The following is a 17,021-nucleotide window of genomic DNA, read 5'->3' as shown; positions in this document are numbered from 1 at the left end:
ACAATAAGACTTAAAGAATATCTTAAGTGCCCTACTGATTGGAGCCTGCTTGCATTCCACTTGGCACTGAAAGTAGGAAAGAATGAGATAAGAATCCTTAAAAAGTTGTACTAAATGAAGAGTTCTTCCTCTGGACCTTTAGTTTACTAAATAACACCAGTTACCAAACTTAAATTAAAAAACAAATTAGTAACACTATAAGGTTGCTAAATGCATTAGTAACAACATATTAACACTTGAATTATAATGTAAGTAATGATTAGTGCAACATGACCCTGGAAGATAGCTTGACACTCATTAGCAGCTACTCAAACAGATGTAGTTAAAGCTGCTATCTAGTCAATATATTAGTTAACTGTGGTAAATTAAAGTAAAATAAAGCAAAGCTTGAATAAGAAAGAATGTACATAATTTAGGCTATTTGGAAATATGTATATGTTTACCTTTAAATACTTGCAGCATATCTACATGTAGAACAAGGGCAGCTTTAAATAGCAGGAGAGAGAATAAAGCCTGGTGTGATCGACATCTGCTCTTGAATCAGCTACCCTACAGCACTTTGCTACAAAAAGGATTATTAGGTAAGGTGGGACATAGTGCACAGACCAGATATCCCACAAAGAATTAGAGAATTGACAGTAATTTATTAAAAAAGAAATTACCTTGAGCAATCAAAAGGGAAATAAAACACATCTCAAACCCAGTTAATTTTTTGTAACAGTTTTAGTAATTACTGCATAAATGCATGCATGAGAGAAAAATGACACATAAATAATAAATTTTACTTCCTCTGTTGTTATTGTTCACAGAACCTTTTGTTATACCTTTCCACAAAAATAGATTTACTCCCACAGATAGGTTCAACTTTGAAATATTTCAAGCTGAAACAAAAGTTTAAGAAAATTATGAGATATAAAAAGGCCTTTAGGAATGAAATACACAAGCTACTTCAGCCTCCCACATATAGGGTAAGCAATTAAAAAAATAAAATAACCACAAACTGTATGTCTGGTAAATAAATCTGTATTGCTGTAGCGGTGGAGTATAGCTGGTGCTAAATAACAAGCTCAGTGAACAGCAATTGCTGAAGACTCCGCTATGTGGATATGCTACAACCATTTATGCCAGGCTGATGGTCAGAACCTTTGACTTAAACAGCAGCAAGATTTAAATGTAGTAGACACGTCAGGTAAGAAAAGTTGTTAGCTTTTGCATGTGTGCACAAAGACACAATGTTTTCATTTTAAGCCCTTGAAAATAAATTGCAGACAGAAGTTTATCTATTTTAGTCCTAACTGAACTATTGAATTAATAAAGGAACTATAGTGCAGAAAGCTACATTTGCTGATTTTATATGATTCTGTCAATATTCCATTTTGATATTGTGCTGAAAAGCAATTGGAAAAAGCTCAAAATGTTGTTTCTGCACTTTCAAGATTAAGCTACCAAGCTGAGAGAGCTGATTACCTCTGAAGTTTTTTCAAACTCTAAACTATCACTGTCTATATCTCCCCCACCTCATTCTGGCTCTCCTTCCTTCATTTTGCCCATGAATGTTTCAGACAAGCCTATCTTAAAAATAGACTATAATGCAAGAATAAATTGTTTTAGTAGAAGTTCTAAAACAGGAATTAGCCCTATGGGCCAAAACATGTTCTCGATCATCAGTTTATATAACCTCACACTGTGATACTACAGCCAGAAAAATAAACACTTATCCCGCCCTCACGACTTGCCATCTGTCTGGTATGATTTTTTCCTGCCTCTGGAACATTTATACCCACAATGTATATAAACACATAGAAGTTAAATGTATATACATCCATTTTAGTAAGAAAAAGAATTTGTAAATTATAACTTCTTAAGAATATACCACAAGAACATGTGAGAGGAAGGAAAAAAAAAGGCAGCTTCCTGCCTTTGGAAGGCTGTTTCCACTTATTCCATACACCACTTTTCAAAAGTGTTCAAAATGAAGGCAAGTGTTATTAAATCAAGCCCTGGTGTGTGGGGAAAATGACCGCTTTTCTTTATACAAAAAGGTGGTAAATGTGTACTTTTTTTAAAAGGTTAAAAAAAAAAAGCAGAAATTATTGACTAAAACTAAGCACTAGAATGGCCAACAAAAAAAGATGCAAAAGGAACGCTCAAAAAATATGCCTTTAAAGTAGTGTTAAAGAGGTAGGTGATGAACACAGATAATACAGCATGTGTTAACTAGTCCTACTTGAGTAGTACTGTGGGGCAGTAACTGCATACAAATGTAAGGATCCTTACTCTCGTAAGGAACTAGAACAGCTTCATTATATTTTTTTATCAGGGATTTAAAACTGACAGGCAGAGAAGAAAGGAAAAAGAGGGAGAAAGTAATTAGAGTTTGCCTGGCTAACTACGTGGAACCAGGAAGCTCATGCTAAGAAGAGATCTGGGGAAAGAGATGACTGCAGCTGCTCACATGTTGTAAGGACTGAGCAGAAACAGTTGAGAAATAGCAGACGGATTTTGCATTAGGAGGACTGAGCAGGGAAGCACAGGAACAGCTAACTGAACGAAGTCTGGGAAATTAAATCAGGTAGATGGATTGTGGCTCAGTTATGAGCAGCCTTCATAGCTGAAAGGAGGAATAGCTTGTATTTCATTTGAGGAGAAGCTCCTGAGGGGGAGAGACAGCTTAAGGGAAAGGAATAATCTGGTCAGAAAAATGAGCAAAGTTTTTTATAAACACCAGTTAAGTCCATGTGAGAGAAGCAAGTTTTAAATGGACAAGGCAAGACAAGAACATGGCAGGAGTCAAGAAGTGAGAAAGACAAGGGCTTAAACAGGAGTTTTGGTGTGGACAGAAAGAAGACAGGTTTCAGCGATGCCATTTAAGGAAAAGCAACAAGGTGTATAAATAGCCTGCATTGTTGGATCCAAGAGCAAAGCTGTTGGGCAAATGGTAACAAGGGTCCTCAAAAATCAGAAACAGACTCTCCTCCTGATCTTACTGCAAGTGGGTTTGGAAATTTCTATCTGTATCTCCCCCCAAGCTAACATACAATAAGTGACCTTGAGTTCTCCAGTGTTGCTTCAGTGTACAGTAAAGTATATTACCTTGAGCCACTGCTGAAAAGACTTCAGCTAATCTGTTTCACTATGCAATGAAATGGCACTTAAGTTTCAGCTTTTAAGATAAACACAAACATACACTCCAGGTTATCAAATACCAACATGAAGATACAGATTATCAAATACTAATCTTTTTCAGTACCAGTAACTTCACTGCAGGTCCATGCAAAGCTATTTTGCATTTTTCATATAGTATTGCCAAAATTAAGAGTAACACTGAGAAAGCCAAGCATTATAATCTTTTGATAGACACAACATTTGCAGAAATATTTTTGTTTAGTTTTAAGTTGAATTTTTAACTACCAACCTTACTACTCAACATTGTGCTTAGGTGCTTTCTGGTAAAGAATTTTGCTGAAGGTGATTTAGAAAGGAAGTGTTATCAATATTGCACAAATTTGCCTTTAAAGGAAAGTCATAAATATTACTGATAGCAGAAGGCATACTATCCAATTCAAACATCTGCCCTTTGAGTATCTATTGTGAGTCAGAAATAAGGAGTTGCAGTAGTAAGTTGCAACACAAGAGACCTCACAGTAAAATGCTGTAAGCTTCAGCAGTTACTGAACTTCCATAAACTGTAATAGCTAAATTATGTTCAAAATATGCATTATTTTTTTTAAAAAATGGATTGGAATAACTTTTCTGGCCTTTTCCTCAGACTCAGTAATATTGTTTTCTTTCCTTTATAAAAGCATTTCTTGGGATTAATATATTTCCACACTTTAAAAAGAAAAAGCTATTGTTTTCTTTTGTTTCAATTTCAATTCTGTTTCAGCCACTAGAAAAATGTTTCGTCCTTCTCCAAGAAATGAAGGAACCATTTAATCTAAATTTATCTTCAAGGAACACAAAGCAAGCAAAAGTTTTCAAGCTATGATAAAAAGTTACGCTGCTTTAAATTTGTTTTATAGTTTGTACTACTGGAGCACACCTAAGTGAATTACTACAAATTGCTCACCTCCTCATTGGAGTCTGAGAATTATAAACAGAAACATTTCTTGTGCATAACCAAATAAAACATAATCTTCTCAAACTAGAATTTTTCCATTAATATTTCAGAGGCAGGAAGGAACACACAGGCCGTAGATATTCATCCATGAACAGTAAAACATTATAGAAGTCTGTGTTAACAAAATATATAAAAATGAGCTTTCAACCACTTCATTGATTATGCAAAGATATTTTTGTTTTGTTTTAAGAGCAGCTGGAGAAAAGGTTTCTAATATGTAAATATGTTGTCTAAAGAGTTTTGTCACTAGGTTAAAGACTGTGCTTAGTCTGTCCAAAATGCCAGTCATATCTTTGAGTGAGAGAAGAAAATTAAAAAAAGAAACAGGCAAACCGTCCAACAAAACCATTCAACACAGACCTTTGTGAGATCTTTTATTGCAGTAGCTCAAACAACTAATTGTTTTAAATTGTATAATTAATATAAAATATTTTAAAAATAAAAATGTAATCAATGCATAGGTTTTAATATTATTATCAAAAAGTTGGAGTGCCAGTGTACACAAGTCACCATTAGTTTGAGTGCCAGCATTCCTTTTTACAGTAGAAATCAGAATAATAATATGACTTATTAGGAATTCAGTACTGACAAGGAGCCCTACAATTTGAGAGTTTTCCCCTCTGACCTGCAATTCTGCTCGTAAGTAAAACTATTGTTTCTCTCCTAACTCTTTGCATTCCTCCCAAGTTAGCTTGACTAACATTTCAGTCTGCTAGAAAAGATCTAAAAAAAAATTAAAAAAAAAAAAAAAAAAGATAACTTTCTTCTAGGACAGACTAAAGTATTAGAAGCTTTTAACCCTCTACCCCCCCACATTTACCACTCGGAAATAACAAAATGAATATTTTTCACAGTTTTCTGCCAATTGTCTCCTTCCTGATTCAGTCTAGCTTATGCCTGCCTCAAGAAAGCCTGTTTCTAAGCTTCCCACGTTATTTCACAGTCTTAAGAGGATCAGCATAAAAGCAACTGCAGTTCAGCCCTACATATTTGTTTTAATTTCATGTCCAGAAATATTTCTGCTATAGAAATCCTATTTTAGCTTGCTGGTTTATATGATAATTCTGAAAGTCCAGTACAGAATGCAACAACAATGAACATAATTGCATTCCATTATTTCATCTATTTAAAATGCAAGTCTTTTCCAGGGCTGTATTCATTGTTTGTAACTCCACAATAGCTTACAGAGTTGAAAATGATTATTTGCAATTATTATTATTATTGTTGCTATTAGTAGAATTCTACCCACAGGCAGAAAAGGTATTTATTTACACCTGTATCTTCTGCACTGCTAAAAGTTGAATATTTGGAAATATCAGGAAAAGAAAATATTTAATTTACATATAACTAGGAAAAAAAAAAAAGCATTTGGCGGTGCTAATTTACACAACAAGAAGCAAACAAAAGGCAATTAGACTACAGTATGCAACCACTTCAAGTGATGATTGCCTGCTCTTACAAGTCACCTTTTACCTGTCATAGCAGACAGAAGAAAAGCACTTCAGGCCACATCATGAAAGACAGTGGTTGCAGTGACAAGCTATTGTATTCCAGCAGGGTCCCAGGTAACTCGTTCCTGACTCTCCCATGTAGCATGTTATCATAGTCTCCTGAAGGCATTTTCTCAAAGCTGGTTGGCAAATTGTTTATCATGTCAACAAACTTCAACTAGTAAGTGGGATCACAAAATGAAAAGCAAGTCTGTGGTATGATTGATCAACAGCAGCACTAAGATCTTAATTTGATTAGGTAGAGGGAATGATGACTGGGGAAGAATAACCTTTAAAGGTTTTGGGAAGAAGCAACATTTGTGACTAGTAGACAAGTAGGGGAGAGAGTGGTTTCAGGAGCCCCAGAAGTTTGACAGAAGATTTTACAGAGAAAGCTGAAAACGAGAAATTGATGGAAATTTTTACTTTTGTAAGTTTCCTTACTGACCAAATTTGGAGATTGTTACAACCCAGGGTTTCTGAATAAGTGCTAGTCAGACATTCATGCAGCAAGTCTTTTGATAACACTTGATAGCATTTGTCCGACTGTCAGAGCCCTGTCTCCAGCTGCGGATAATCACAAGTGCTTCAGATGGAGAAAACAGAAGAAATATCCACAAACTGTATCTAACCATTATGTGTATCAGAGAAAAAACAAAGCAAAACATTTTCTGATTACCATTGTGGGTCAACAGTTGAAACCTTGAAGCATAAAAGCTTGTTATAAGCATTCTAACTACAAGCTGCAAGTGTTCTGAATCTATTAAGGACAACAAAAGCTTTTTCTTGGTCACTCCAAGAAGAAAAAAAAGCAGTAGTAAGGGGAAACACTTAAATGCCAGAAAGCCCACAATGACCATTTACCCCCAAGTCCATCTCTTCCTCTCAAAGAGGAATAAAAACATCCCTCAAAAGAGCATTAAAAAAAAAAAACAAACCAAAAAAACCTTTGTCTAAAACACTGAAATACCCTCAACACGCTTCAGAGGCAACTTACTTCAGAACTTAACTTGTTTCACTTGAACAACCAGACATTGCATCTAGTTATGACTTTGACATCAAGGTCTACAAATCCCCCAGCACCACATACCTTTTCCATGTGTAAGGAGCTATTCAGAACAAGTAAGTCACCTCTCAGTATTTTCTTCAATAAGAAGCTGGACATATGCAACTTAAACCACATATTAGCTTGTTTTTCCAAAACATGGATCATTTTTATGGCTTGTTTTGAGCTGTCTAGTATTTCCATATCTTCTGAAATAAGAACAGCAGCACTGGACACAGTATTCTAAAACCATACAAAACCAAGATCATATCTCTGCCTCTATGCTGATGCTGTCCTTTTCACATAGCCAAAGATTAGTAATGGTCTTTTTTCTATAGCACTGTGCTGAAAACTTACACTGTGATGCAAAAGTTTCCTAATGCATTCCAAGAGTGTTTCTTTATTATCTTTCTTTTAAAATCTCTCATCTATATGTACAATCCATACTTGCCTGGATTCAAATGTAATTTGTTAGATTGTAACCATTTAAACAGATAATTCAGATCAGTATTACTAATCTTTCCTTTTCATTAATTCAAAGCTTTTAATGCCCTAAATGATCATTTTTTATCAACTTCCAGCTCTACAAATTATTTTATCAGCTACATAGTTGATAAAATTACAGCATTTAACCAAACATCTTCCCTAGAAAGCAAACCTTTCCCTTAACAGTAGACAGAAGTATAAACAAAAGTTCATGTCAGTGAGCTAATTATTATCATCGAATGTATGCTATATCAATCCCCCAAATTACAGATCTCTCAAAAACATACAGTCTAAGAAAAAACACTGACCGTGAAACTATATCAACTGGCACTAATTACACCTTTTATTATGTTGTCTGTGGTAACAGAACTGTAAATTAGTAACTATTATTTCACAGGCATGACGCTTAACTTGGGTGTTGGAGTTTTGGGGTAGTTTGTTTTTTAAGATTTGGAACTAAATTGGCCATTTCCCAATCATTTGGAACATTTTCCACTTTCCAAGATTAGTGAATAGTAAATGATAGATTAGGGTGCTTTCTTCATCTAGCTTCTTTAAGAAGTTTTGGGTATAAATCATCCAGGACTACTGATTCTGATTTAGCAGATGCTGCCTCTCTTGCCACAAATGATATACATTCCTACAGAGCAGAGGCACCTTCATTTCCATTTCTGAACTGTCATTTGTATTTTGCAGTAGGATATTATTCTTATTCTTAGTAAAGAATGCTGTACTATATTTCTTTTGGCCGCTGGGATTTCATAATTTTCTTGGACTTGCTTATTCTTGTGGCTCTTGAACATTTCCATCCCTGTTGTTGTTAATACACATACATGTGTGCACACAAACGAAAAGGAAAAAAAAGTGATCAATGTTTATACCAGCAAAGAGTAATACAAAACTTTGAACAGAAGTGAAACAAAATAAGTACACGTTAACATGCACATTTTGGGGTAGTAAAGGAAAGTCTGTTGACAGCAGCTTTCATTTTCTTTCACTAGATTACCAAATACAAAAAAAAGAAAAAAAAAAAAAAAAAGGAGGGGGGAAATAAACCCATAAGAGAGCCTCTAGGATTCTCCCAAACATACTTTTCTGTCTCTCCCAGGAAAGCTACCAAAAAACTGTCGATCTCAAAAACATCCTACTTCAAACATTCATACACTACACTCAGTGTCATATCCTACAGGAAAGTAAATTACCTAAGAAATTTTGAGTGATGAAATATTTTTATATCAAATATTGAACCAAAACATCCTCTGTATTAAATCTTTCAAGCACCAGTGCTTGGAAGCAGATGATGTTCTTCTGGTTTTCTTCTAAAACATTCTGAAAAAGTGAAGCATTCTTTGGTATATTCCTTGCTGTTCAAGCCACAAATTCAAGGTAATGATGAAAAAGCCCCAAATCCTGAACAGTAAAAACACTATTCACTAAACCACTTCACTACTTGTTTTTCTCACTCATCTGGGCCAGCGTAAGTAAAATTCCTAATAAAGTAACAGACATCTACTCAAGAGATCACAAATTATTTCTACAAAGAACACTTGAAATGAATTCAATTCTCAGAACATTCTTGGTAAACAAGAATTCAGTTATCACATCTAAAAAAAAAAAAAAATCGATTTAAAATACTTCCAGGGTAACCAAGCAAGACAATAACTAAACACATTGAACATTACATTGAGTCCTTTGAATACCATTTTATTAATTTTGCCTGAAGACAGAAATTACAAATAAACTTCTAATTTAATAATAGATATACAAGGCAAGTTTATTTAGGGCTTACTGTTTGAGACACCAAAATAAAATACTCAAATGCTCTTCTGCTTTAAGAATTACATTAACAGGTGTATGCAGGTATGTCAGAAAGCCAACTCTGACCTAAATTTAATTCCCACCTTACTCAGAGCTGTATTTAGTAGTTGCAGGATAACAGGAGTGTTAAGACATGAGAGCACTGCCACCTCGTGCCAGTCAAGCTGAAGCCTAACAAACAATACTACTGACTAAAACTAATACCAGAACATGTTCTGCCTTTTAAGTCTGACAGTTATTTGAGATCAGATGCTTGAATTATGAAAAGGTATAATAGTATCAGTCTTTAATAACATCTTAAACCAATTCTTTAAATAAAAATAATCAAACTATCTGTACTTAATCAGCACATCTGGCAGCAACTGCTCATTGTATTTGCCATTTTAACATCCTGGTTTTAGTCACTCATAACTGTGATAAATTTCAATCACCATGGATAAGAGCATTGGTAATGAATATCTGTTTCAGACTAAGTCTCTACTTGTTGGTTTTGGGTTTATTTTCCAAAAAATTATGACAAACAAAAAAAAAAAGAAAAAGTACATGCATACACAGTTTGACAGTTCAAAAGATGTATAAAACTTCTTTTGAAACGGTCTAATACACCCATGCTATAAAAAGGGTCATATATTCTTACTGCATAAATATTTAAATATCCAAGTCAACATAAACTTCAGAAAGCTGAGAAGTATTATGGAAATTCTCAAGTATACTGACAAGCCACAAAGAAAAACATTTCCTCTCAGTCCATTCTTAATCTAAAATACAAGCACTACATCAAATATTACATAATAATGTAAAGAACCTGATTTTTTTTCTGTTTATTTACAGATAAATATAATTCTGCTCAGTGGATATTTCAGTAACTTCCCCCACAAGAGTCATTATTACAAGCAATAAAAATGTAAAATAGGAGTACTCACCAATATCATTAGCTAAAGAAGCAGGATCAGAGGCCCCAAGTGTGGCTTCAAACTCCTCCTGAAGACGATAAGCTCTTTGAAGAAGGGATTCAAGCTTATGAATGAATTCAGCACTAATGATATCCTGCAAGAAGATAGACATTAGAAGATTTTTCTATTTGTTTACAGTCTGTAAGATTCCTTTGTAAAATCTAAGAATATTAAGCCTTCAAAGAGCAGACCGTGCCACATTAATTTCCTACGAACTGCACAAGGACACTGTCAGATGAATACTTCAACATCCAAAATATACACACTTTCTTAAACATACATATTTTATTTAGTGTAATAAAACTAAAATGTAAATTTTAAAACACTTTAACATTATCTGTGATGTTTACTGCACTAGAAATAATGAAAGACACACAGGTGGATGTTTATTTAAAAATATTTTTAGCATTTAGCTCAAAAAAAAAAAAAAAAAAGGAATACAAATAAAGTTCAAGCACATTATTTGTGAACATTCGTAAATTGATCATCTTTTCCAAGACTTTTATCTTTGCTAAGCAGATACCCTCTTGAATAGTCAGAAAAGAAAGGGATGACCCAAGGGATTTTGTGCAGAGAACTAGTGTGCTTAGTAGCATGATAATACCATCCAGAAGCAAACGCCGATGCAACAGCTATTGCAAAAAAATAAATAACGTTAATTCCCTCCCCCTGTTCTCCTCCAAATAACCAGCCAAAAAAATCAAAAGGAACAAAGTTAGATGTCCTTTAAATGCAATACCACTAAATTGGAAATTTGAATTAATTCTCAGTTTTGGTAGTTGAATTAGAAGTTGAAAAGATTCAGGTAACAAAATGCAATGAATTGTCAGGGCAGCAACAGTAGATTATACATTGAATATACTCACTTCTACACTTTCTTCTGCAATTGCGTCTCCTGCTCCCAGCTTAATGGGACCACAACTTGCTTCATCTTCAACTTGCCTGTTACGAAAAGTTAGTGCCTGCTCCCATCGACGCAGTGCTTCTTCAAAAAGCTCCATACCTAGGGGAGATCAGGAATACCTTCATTCCATCAAATGCGCAGCTTCCATATGAATTCACATTTTAGAGTTGCAGGACATTATATAGCTAATAAGCATGGTTGTAACAGAAATGTAAGTTTTTGAAACAATAGCATTTCCCAGTCTCAAAAGAAAGATATCTACCTTTTTAATAAGATAAAGAAGTTCACAGTATGATTAAAGCAACAATTTTCAATGTATTTTTCCTATTTACATTTTAAAATAATTTTATGGATTACTACTACAAACATAGGAATAAAAAAAAATATGTATTTCGAAAAACTAACTCTAGATCAAGTAAGATTTCATTATTTTATAGAAATGTTTTTAGACACATCCCAACAGGACACTGCGAAAGAACACCACAATAATATTGTGTGTCACTTTGCCATAAAAACAAGAATCTATTTACATTCATTGTTGGTAGATGCTGATTATTCTTATTATAACTTACCCATCAAATATAAATTTTCAGGTGTGGTCACTGGAATATTGACAAGCTTCATATCATCTTCATCTCCTTTATCCCAGGAATTAGAATTGGCACAAGCACAACTGTGACAGGAGGTGGCACTCTGAACCTTAAAAAAAGTAAACAAATTTTGAAGTGTTGTTATACAGAGTATCCTTAAAACTACGTTCTTGCCAGAGTACATTACATCCAAGCTTTCTGCCTAGGAACTGTTTTTGCTATGGAGTTGTCCTTCCCAGCTTCTCTAGCCTTCCACACAGCTTGTTCAGGAAAGTTGTTTCAGCTCAGTGAAACCATTAGGTGCACATTCAGTGCAAGTTAACACACATTCAAGAGCCTTAAAGCACTTTTACTTACCGAGGCCAGGCTTTGAACTGAACCAGAGTATTTACTGAAAAGTCCTCCGTTTGCATAGATGCAAGACTGAGATCCTTTTTCCTTGGCAGAGCTCAGAGAAAGAGTCAAGTTTTGCCGACTACTGGAACAACTAGAACCTAAGAAATACATTGATTTTAAAGCTGCTGCAAACTCAAAACATTGTGTTAGCAAGATCTATCATGAATTGCATTTACTCTTTTCAATAAAATCCACTTTAGAAGCATACAACAAATATTCCTTTATTTACAGTTTTACAATAGAAACTACAAATTAGAATACTCAATATCTATAACAATAACCATGCATTTGAGGATCGTTATTTTCCCATCTTATAAAAAATTAAATCTGCTTTTCTTAGTATGGAGATGTGTCCACAAGAACAGTAAACCCCATTGTTAATATACTATTGATAAAAGAAAGTTTTAATCCAAAGTCATGATTGAAACTTCACCTTTGAGAACAAGACCAGTTTATTTACAATACATTGTAATTTTCTTCCTAATTTGCACAATTTCTACTTCAACAATTCAAACCTACTCAGCATTAAAGGAAAATACTTTGTTTTACTACTACACAGTTATGCACACCCAACCCCTTACACCCATTTTCTTCCTGTCCAAGAAAACAAAAAAAAACTTGGGGGTTCCTTCATGTACCTTTTTCTGATGCAGCTGCTTTGGTACACTCTAATACTAGATGACTTGGTTCCCATGGTGGCACTTTCTTGTTTTTCTTTCCGCGTCTTCTTTTAAAGTGATTGGCCAGAAAAATAACAGATATTGCACTCACTGCTGTTACTGTGAAAAGCTTCTTTAACCCAGGGGAAAGCTTTATCTGAAAATAAAAGAGTGTGACTTCATTGGAAGTATATGCTCCTTAAGTCCCACCTTTCCTCCTGTCCTCCTTTTGCTGTGCTCAACCTAGGCTATAGCTTGTCTGAGGGAGATAAGAGATACTGCTTTCACATAGCCTGAGAAACAACCAACTCTGAGCAAGGACACAGACTAACCGCTTCTCAAAATTTGTGCTGGTCAGCAGGTGAGAGAGTTTACAAAGGGGCTGGTGCAACAAAGTGAGTGGCTGCACTAAGAGACATATTGCAGTACCAAGAACTATAAGGTATATTGCAAATCCATGAACTACGGGGATCTATGTAAATGACTTTCAGACAAACTTCTTTTTATTTTATTTCTTTTTAATGCCAGGACAATGCAGGGCTTCAATTAATTCTCTAACAGCAAAAAAATTCTAAGAAACTCACCCTTCACAAATAGACTATTTCTCGCACTGTGAAAGAGTGGAGGATCCAAAAGCTAACATTTGCATTGTGTTTCAATTTGGGAAGAACATGTATTTAAACATATTTCTCTAAATAGAACTTTTTTTTTATTGTTACATTTTATTTTGGATATAGATCAGCCATAGGTTTACAGACATTTAAATTAGCAAGAACCACATATACAAGCAACTGGAATTAAAAGCCATTAACAAAGTTTATAACATTCAAAGTGACAAGATATACAAAGAAGATAAGATCCACTTAACTGGAAACTAGAGTCCACATTCACAAAATCTTTAGGAAATCTATGCTGCTTAAGAAACAAACTGCTGGGAGAAAACCAGATCTACAGTCCTTGGGGCTAATACGGCGTTTCTGTAACACGTTTCCTCACACAAGAGAGAGCTGGCCACACAGGCCACACAGAGTACTGCTGCACTTTCGCAGTCCCTGGTTGCTGTGTAATTGGTTAATACTATCAGAGTTCTGTAATTTAAAGAAGCACTGAAAGCTTTGCTCTGCAGTGAGTTTGCAATCAACAAGTCAAACACCTTTGACTTGAGAACCATGTCCTTAGTGGTACTGTATCTTGACTGAGGCCAAAAACCTAGCACTGTACTCTGCAAGGAAAAGGAAATTCCTGAAACATACTTAGAAAAGACTACTGTATTTCACAGAAAAGAGTTAATAACGAAATAACTGAGATTAAAACCTTGAAGCTCACAGAATTAAATGCTAGAACTAAAGTTTCAAAGAACTGTAAGTGGATTTTTAAAAATTTGTCTGTGCCTACAAGCATGATCATAAATAAACTAACAGTGAAATGAAAACCTCTAGGAGAGGAAAGTTAATAGTTGCACATGGTATTTAAAAAGGATGTGAACATGCTGCAATGTAAAAAAGAAATCAGTGATCTTGCAGTGAGAATGTTAAAGTATTTTAAATACAGAAAAAATGTGAAAATAATCAGATGCAGCTAAGACTGAGACTATCTCATTCTGGTTTTATATGCAGTAAAACTTTGAAAAGCATTTACATGCAAATATGAAAAATGACATTGCTTTTGCTGACAAGCATCTAATTCAATAAAAATAAAATACTGTCATATTAAAGACATGGGTTTTAAAAGCATAACTTTATTAGGACCTGCTAATATCTATTTTCTAAAAAACACTATTGGCATTCCTAATGTTAACCATTTTTTTCTTCTAGTTATCCTTGTCAATGATTCAGCATACACAGAATGGAAAAAAAAAATCTACTGGACCATATTTTGTACAGCCAACTAGAAACTCTTTTTTTTCCTCCTGTGTATTATGGCATCAGAATATGGCTCACCCTTCAAGAAATGTATTCTCTGAGGGATATGATTGAAGCCTTAATATTTTCTCAAGTAATTCTGACTTATTTCACTATTTCACTCTATCATTTATCACATATGTAGTTACAAGCAACTAACGCCTGTCTTCTCTGAATCTCTACAACACAATTACAGCTCCTCCTCCCTGTCTTTGACATGAAGGTGCTCTAGGGACAAATCTTATGATTCTCTGCAGACAAAGGGTATCAGCTTCACAATACCTCCAGCTTTTGTCAACCTGAAAACTAAGATCATAATGTATTCTTTGTCCAGATTTGAGTGACTGCTATCGATGTTGCTAGTGAAAACTAGCCTATAGCGTCAATGAAAGAAAATAAAAATAAATCACTCCAGGGCCATCTGTAAAAGGAAATACTGAGATTAACAGATCCTTAAGATTTTCTCTGAAGATCTTTCTGCAAGTAAAACAAACAAAACCAGCAAAAAGAACTGAACGGGTTTAAAAAACGGCCTGCTTTCAAAGAATCAATACCTTGTTTTAGTCATGTGCCACTTATTTAATCAAACAGAAGTGACTCCAAAACTAGAACAAGGATTTTTGATTTACATTAATGAATTATCATTCAGGTTAATTTGGAGAGTGGTACTGGCAATCTAGAAAGTATTTCAGACCACACTCAATACTACTATTCAAAATTTAATGACAGTTATGTTTAGTTTTTAAATACCTGAGAAATTCTACAAAAAAAAAAAAAGACAACTTGAGGGTTTTGATATTTGATGAGCATCATTGTGCTGTTGCAAATGAAGACATATAGACATTGCAGATAAAGCAATCTCTTCAGTCAGTTGTATGATGATGCACTAAGCATTTATTAGCAGAAAAAGACAAGAAAACCCTACTTATTTTAGTTCAATGTCCTAAATAAAACAAAATTCAAGGTGTTCTGTATAAATTTAATTCATACTAAGCGCAGAAGAGTGAGAACAACATTGCAGTTCAACTTCTAAACATATATCAAAAATGACAATGTTTAGATAACGTATAAATTACCTGGTTAAGAGAATAATACCAAGAAATGGGAAGATGAAATACCCGTAAAGCTACCGTCTTCAGAGAAAATCGTGCCTCAGTAGCAGCTTCTTCTGACATGGCTCCCTCTCTCCCATAACCTCATTAAGTGGAACTATCTTGAAAACAGTCACAGATGGTCTCTGGAATACTCTGTCAAATGAAGCATACGTGCTGAATTACGCAATAGAAGCCCAGGACAGCTTTCTTCTACGAGCTCAAATCTATTATATAACAGGTACAAGACTTGTTTGATTGATGTTTCTGAGTAGAGAAGACGTGCTTACTGAGAAGACAGCACACTTGCTGGCTCAGCTTAGGCCCCATTCCTTCCAACTGCTCTGAGCAGAGCCCTGTGTACGTATAACCAGGATCCACAGAGGACTCGGTCTGCTTTGATTAGCTGGCAGTTCACTTACTATATCCTCTAAATCATACAGGGCAACAACCCTGTTTCTAAGATCACTGCTGTTGGAAGAGCGTAACTGCCAGCTCAAAGAGTTAAAAGATTTGAGAGCAGCCAGAAAAAGTTCATCTCATTCAGAGCTTCAGTTTTTTGGAGACACGCAGCGAGGAATAAATAATACAGCCTGACGCAATCTCCCCTGTCAAAGGCAGCATCCCCCTCACGCCCTGATGCTAAACACAAGGCGCAGCCTCTGGCACCTGACATCCAGGACCGCAACCGGTGGCGGGGAGCGAGGTGACAGAAAAGGGCGGGCCCACGCGCCGAGGGAGCCGTCAGCTTTAACCGCCGGCTGCTTTCCCGCCGCCGCCGTCTCCGGCCACGGGCGGGCCGTGCCGCCCCGGAGGCGTTTCCTCAGGGCAGGCGCCTCTCCCCGCCGCGGGACACGGAGCGGGGCCCGGCCGGCCTCGGAGGGGCGGCGAACCCCGTCCCCGTAGCTGGCCCCGTTGGGGGCAGAAGCCACCGCCGTCCGGCCCTGCCGAGCCCTCCCCAGGCGAGGCAGCCCCGGCGTCGCGCTCAGGGGTGCCCGAGCCTCGGGACAGAGCCGGGGTGGCAGCTCCGCGCGCCCCTCAGCCCCCGTCCCCGCAGCCGCCCAGGCAAAGGCGGGCGCGCCTCTCCCGGGCCTCGGGCCAGGTCCTCGCTGCGCGGCGGCCCGACGGTTGCCGCCCTCGGTTACCTGCCGAGCAACGGGGCGGGCGCCACGGGCAGCAGCCGCGGCCCCTCGCGGGCGGTTCCCTCCCCGCACCGGCGGCTGCTAGGAGACCGGCGGGGGATCCGCTTCCGGGCCAGCGAGAAGCGGCCGAGGTCGGCCGGGAGGCAGCCCCTGTCGCTGCCACGTGAGGGTGACCCGCTCCGTTAGGAGTCCGCGTCGGCCATCTTTACGCAGGGCAACCGCCTCCCGCGGCCGGCCGGGCGAGGTGGGGTGGGAGCCTGGCGCCGCCATCTTTGTGCGGGGCAGCGCTCACGTGAGCGGCGGAGACGCTCCGCGCGGCCATCTTTGTGCGGGGCGCGTCCCGCGGCCGGCGTTGCGGCAGCCGCGGCCGGTGGGCGTCTGTCTGCGGGGGGAGGCGCCGGCGGAGCCGCGGCCTGGGCGCGCGCG

At 37.1% G+C, this 17,021-nt stretch overlaps 2 protein-coding genes across 2 annotated transcripts in view; one reads left to right on the top strand and one right to left on the bottom strand.

The window, feature by feature from the left end:
* Positions 1 to 16,680, bottom strand: part of FAM73A (family with sequence similarity 73, member A) — a 41,256-nt gene extending 24,576 nt beyond the window's left edge. The window contains exons 1-7 of the mRNA XM_010582546.1: positions 16,599 to 16,680; positions 15,439 to 15,609; positions 12,441 to 12,618; positions 11,764 to 11,900; positions 11,389 to 11,515; positions 10,779 to 10,915; positions 9,883 to 10,006 (exon numbers count right to left, since the gene is read on the bottom strand). Coding sequence (XP_010580848.1) covers positions 9,883 to 10,006; positions 10,779 to 10,915; positions 11,389 to 11,515; positions 11,764 to 11,900; positions 12,441 to 12,618; positions 15,439 to 15,537 — 802 coding nt within the window. The 5' untranslated portion in view covers positions 15,538 to 15,609; positions 16,599 to 16,680. The remainder of the gene's footprint in view (positions 1 to 9,882; positions 10,007 to 10,778; positions 10,916 to 11,388; positions 11,516 to 11,763; positions 11,901 to 12,440; positions 12,619 to 15,438; positions 15,610 to 16,598) is intronic.
* A 141-nt stretch (positions 16,681 to 16,821) lies between these two features.
* USP33 (ubiquitin specific peptidase 33) overlaps positions 16,822 to 17,021 on the top strand; it is a 55,210-nt gene continuing 55,010 nt past the window's right edge. The window contains exon 1 of the mRNA XM_010582539.1: positions 16,822 to 16,844. The gene's annotated coding sequence lies outside the window, so the exon portion shown is untranslated. The remainder of the gene's footprint in view (positions 16,845 to 17,021) is intronic.

This window comes from Haliaeetus leucocephalus, unplaced genomic scaffold, assembly GCF_000737465.1.
Source record: "Haliaeetus leucocephalus isolate CR32 unplaced genomic scaffold, Haliaeetus_leucocephalus-4.0 Scaffold848, whole genome shotgun sequence".
NCBI lineage: Eukaryota > Metazoa > Chordata > Aves > Accipitriformes > Accipitridae > Haliaeetus > Haliaeetus leucocephalus.
This window is presented reverse-complemented; position numbering and strand designations above follow the sequence as displayed.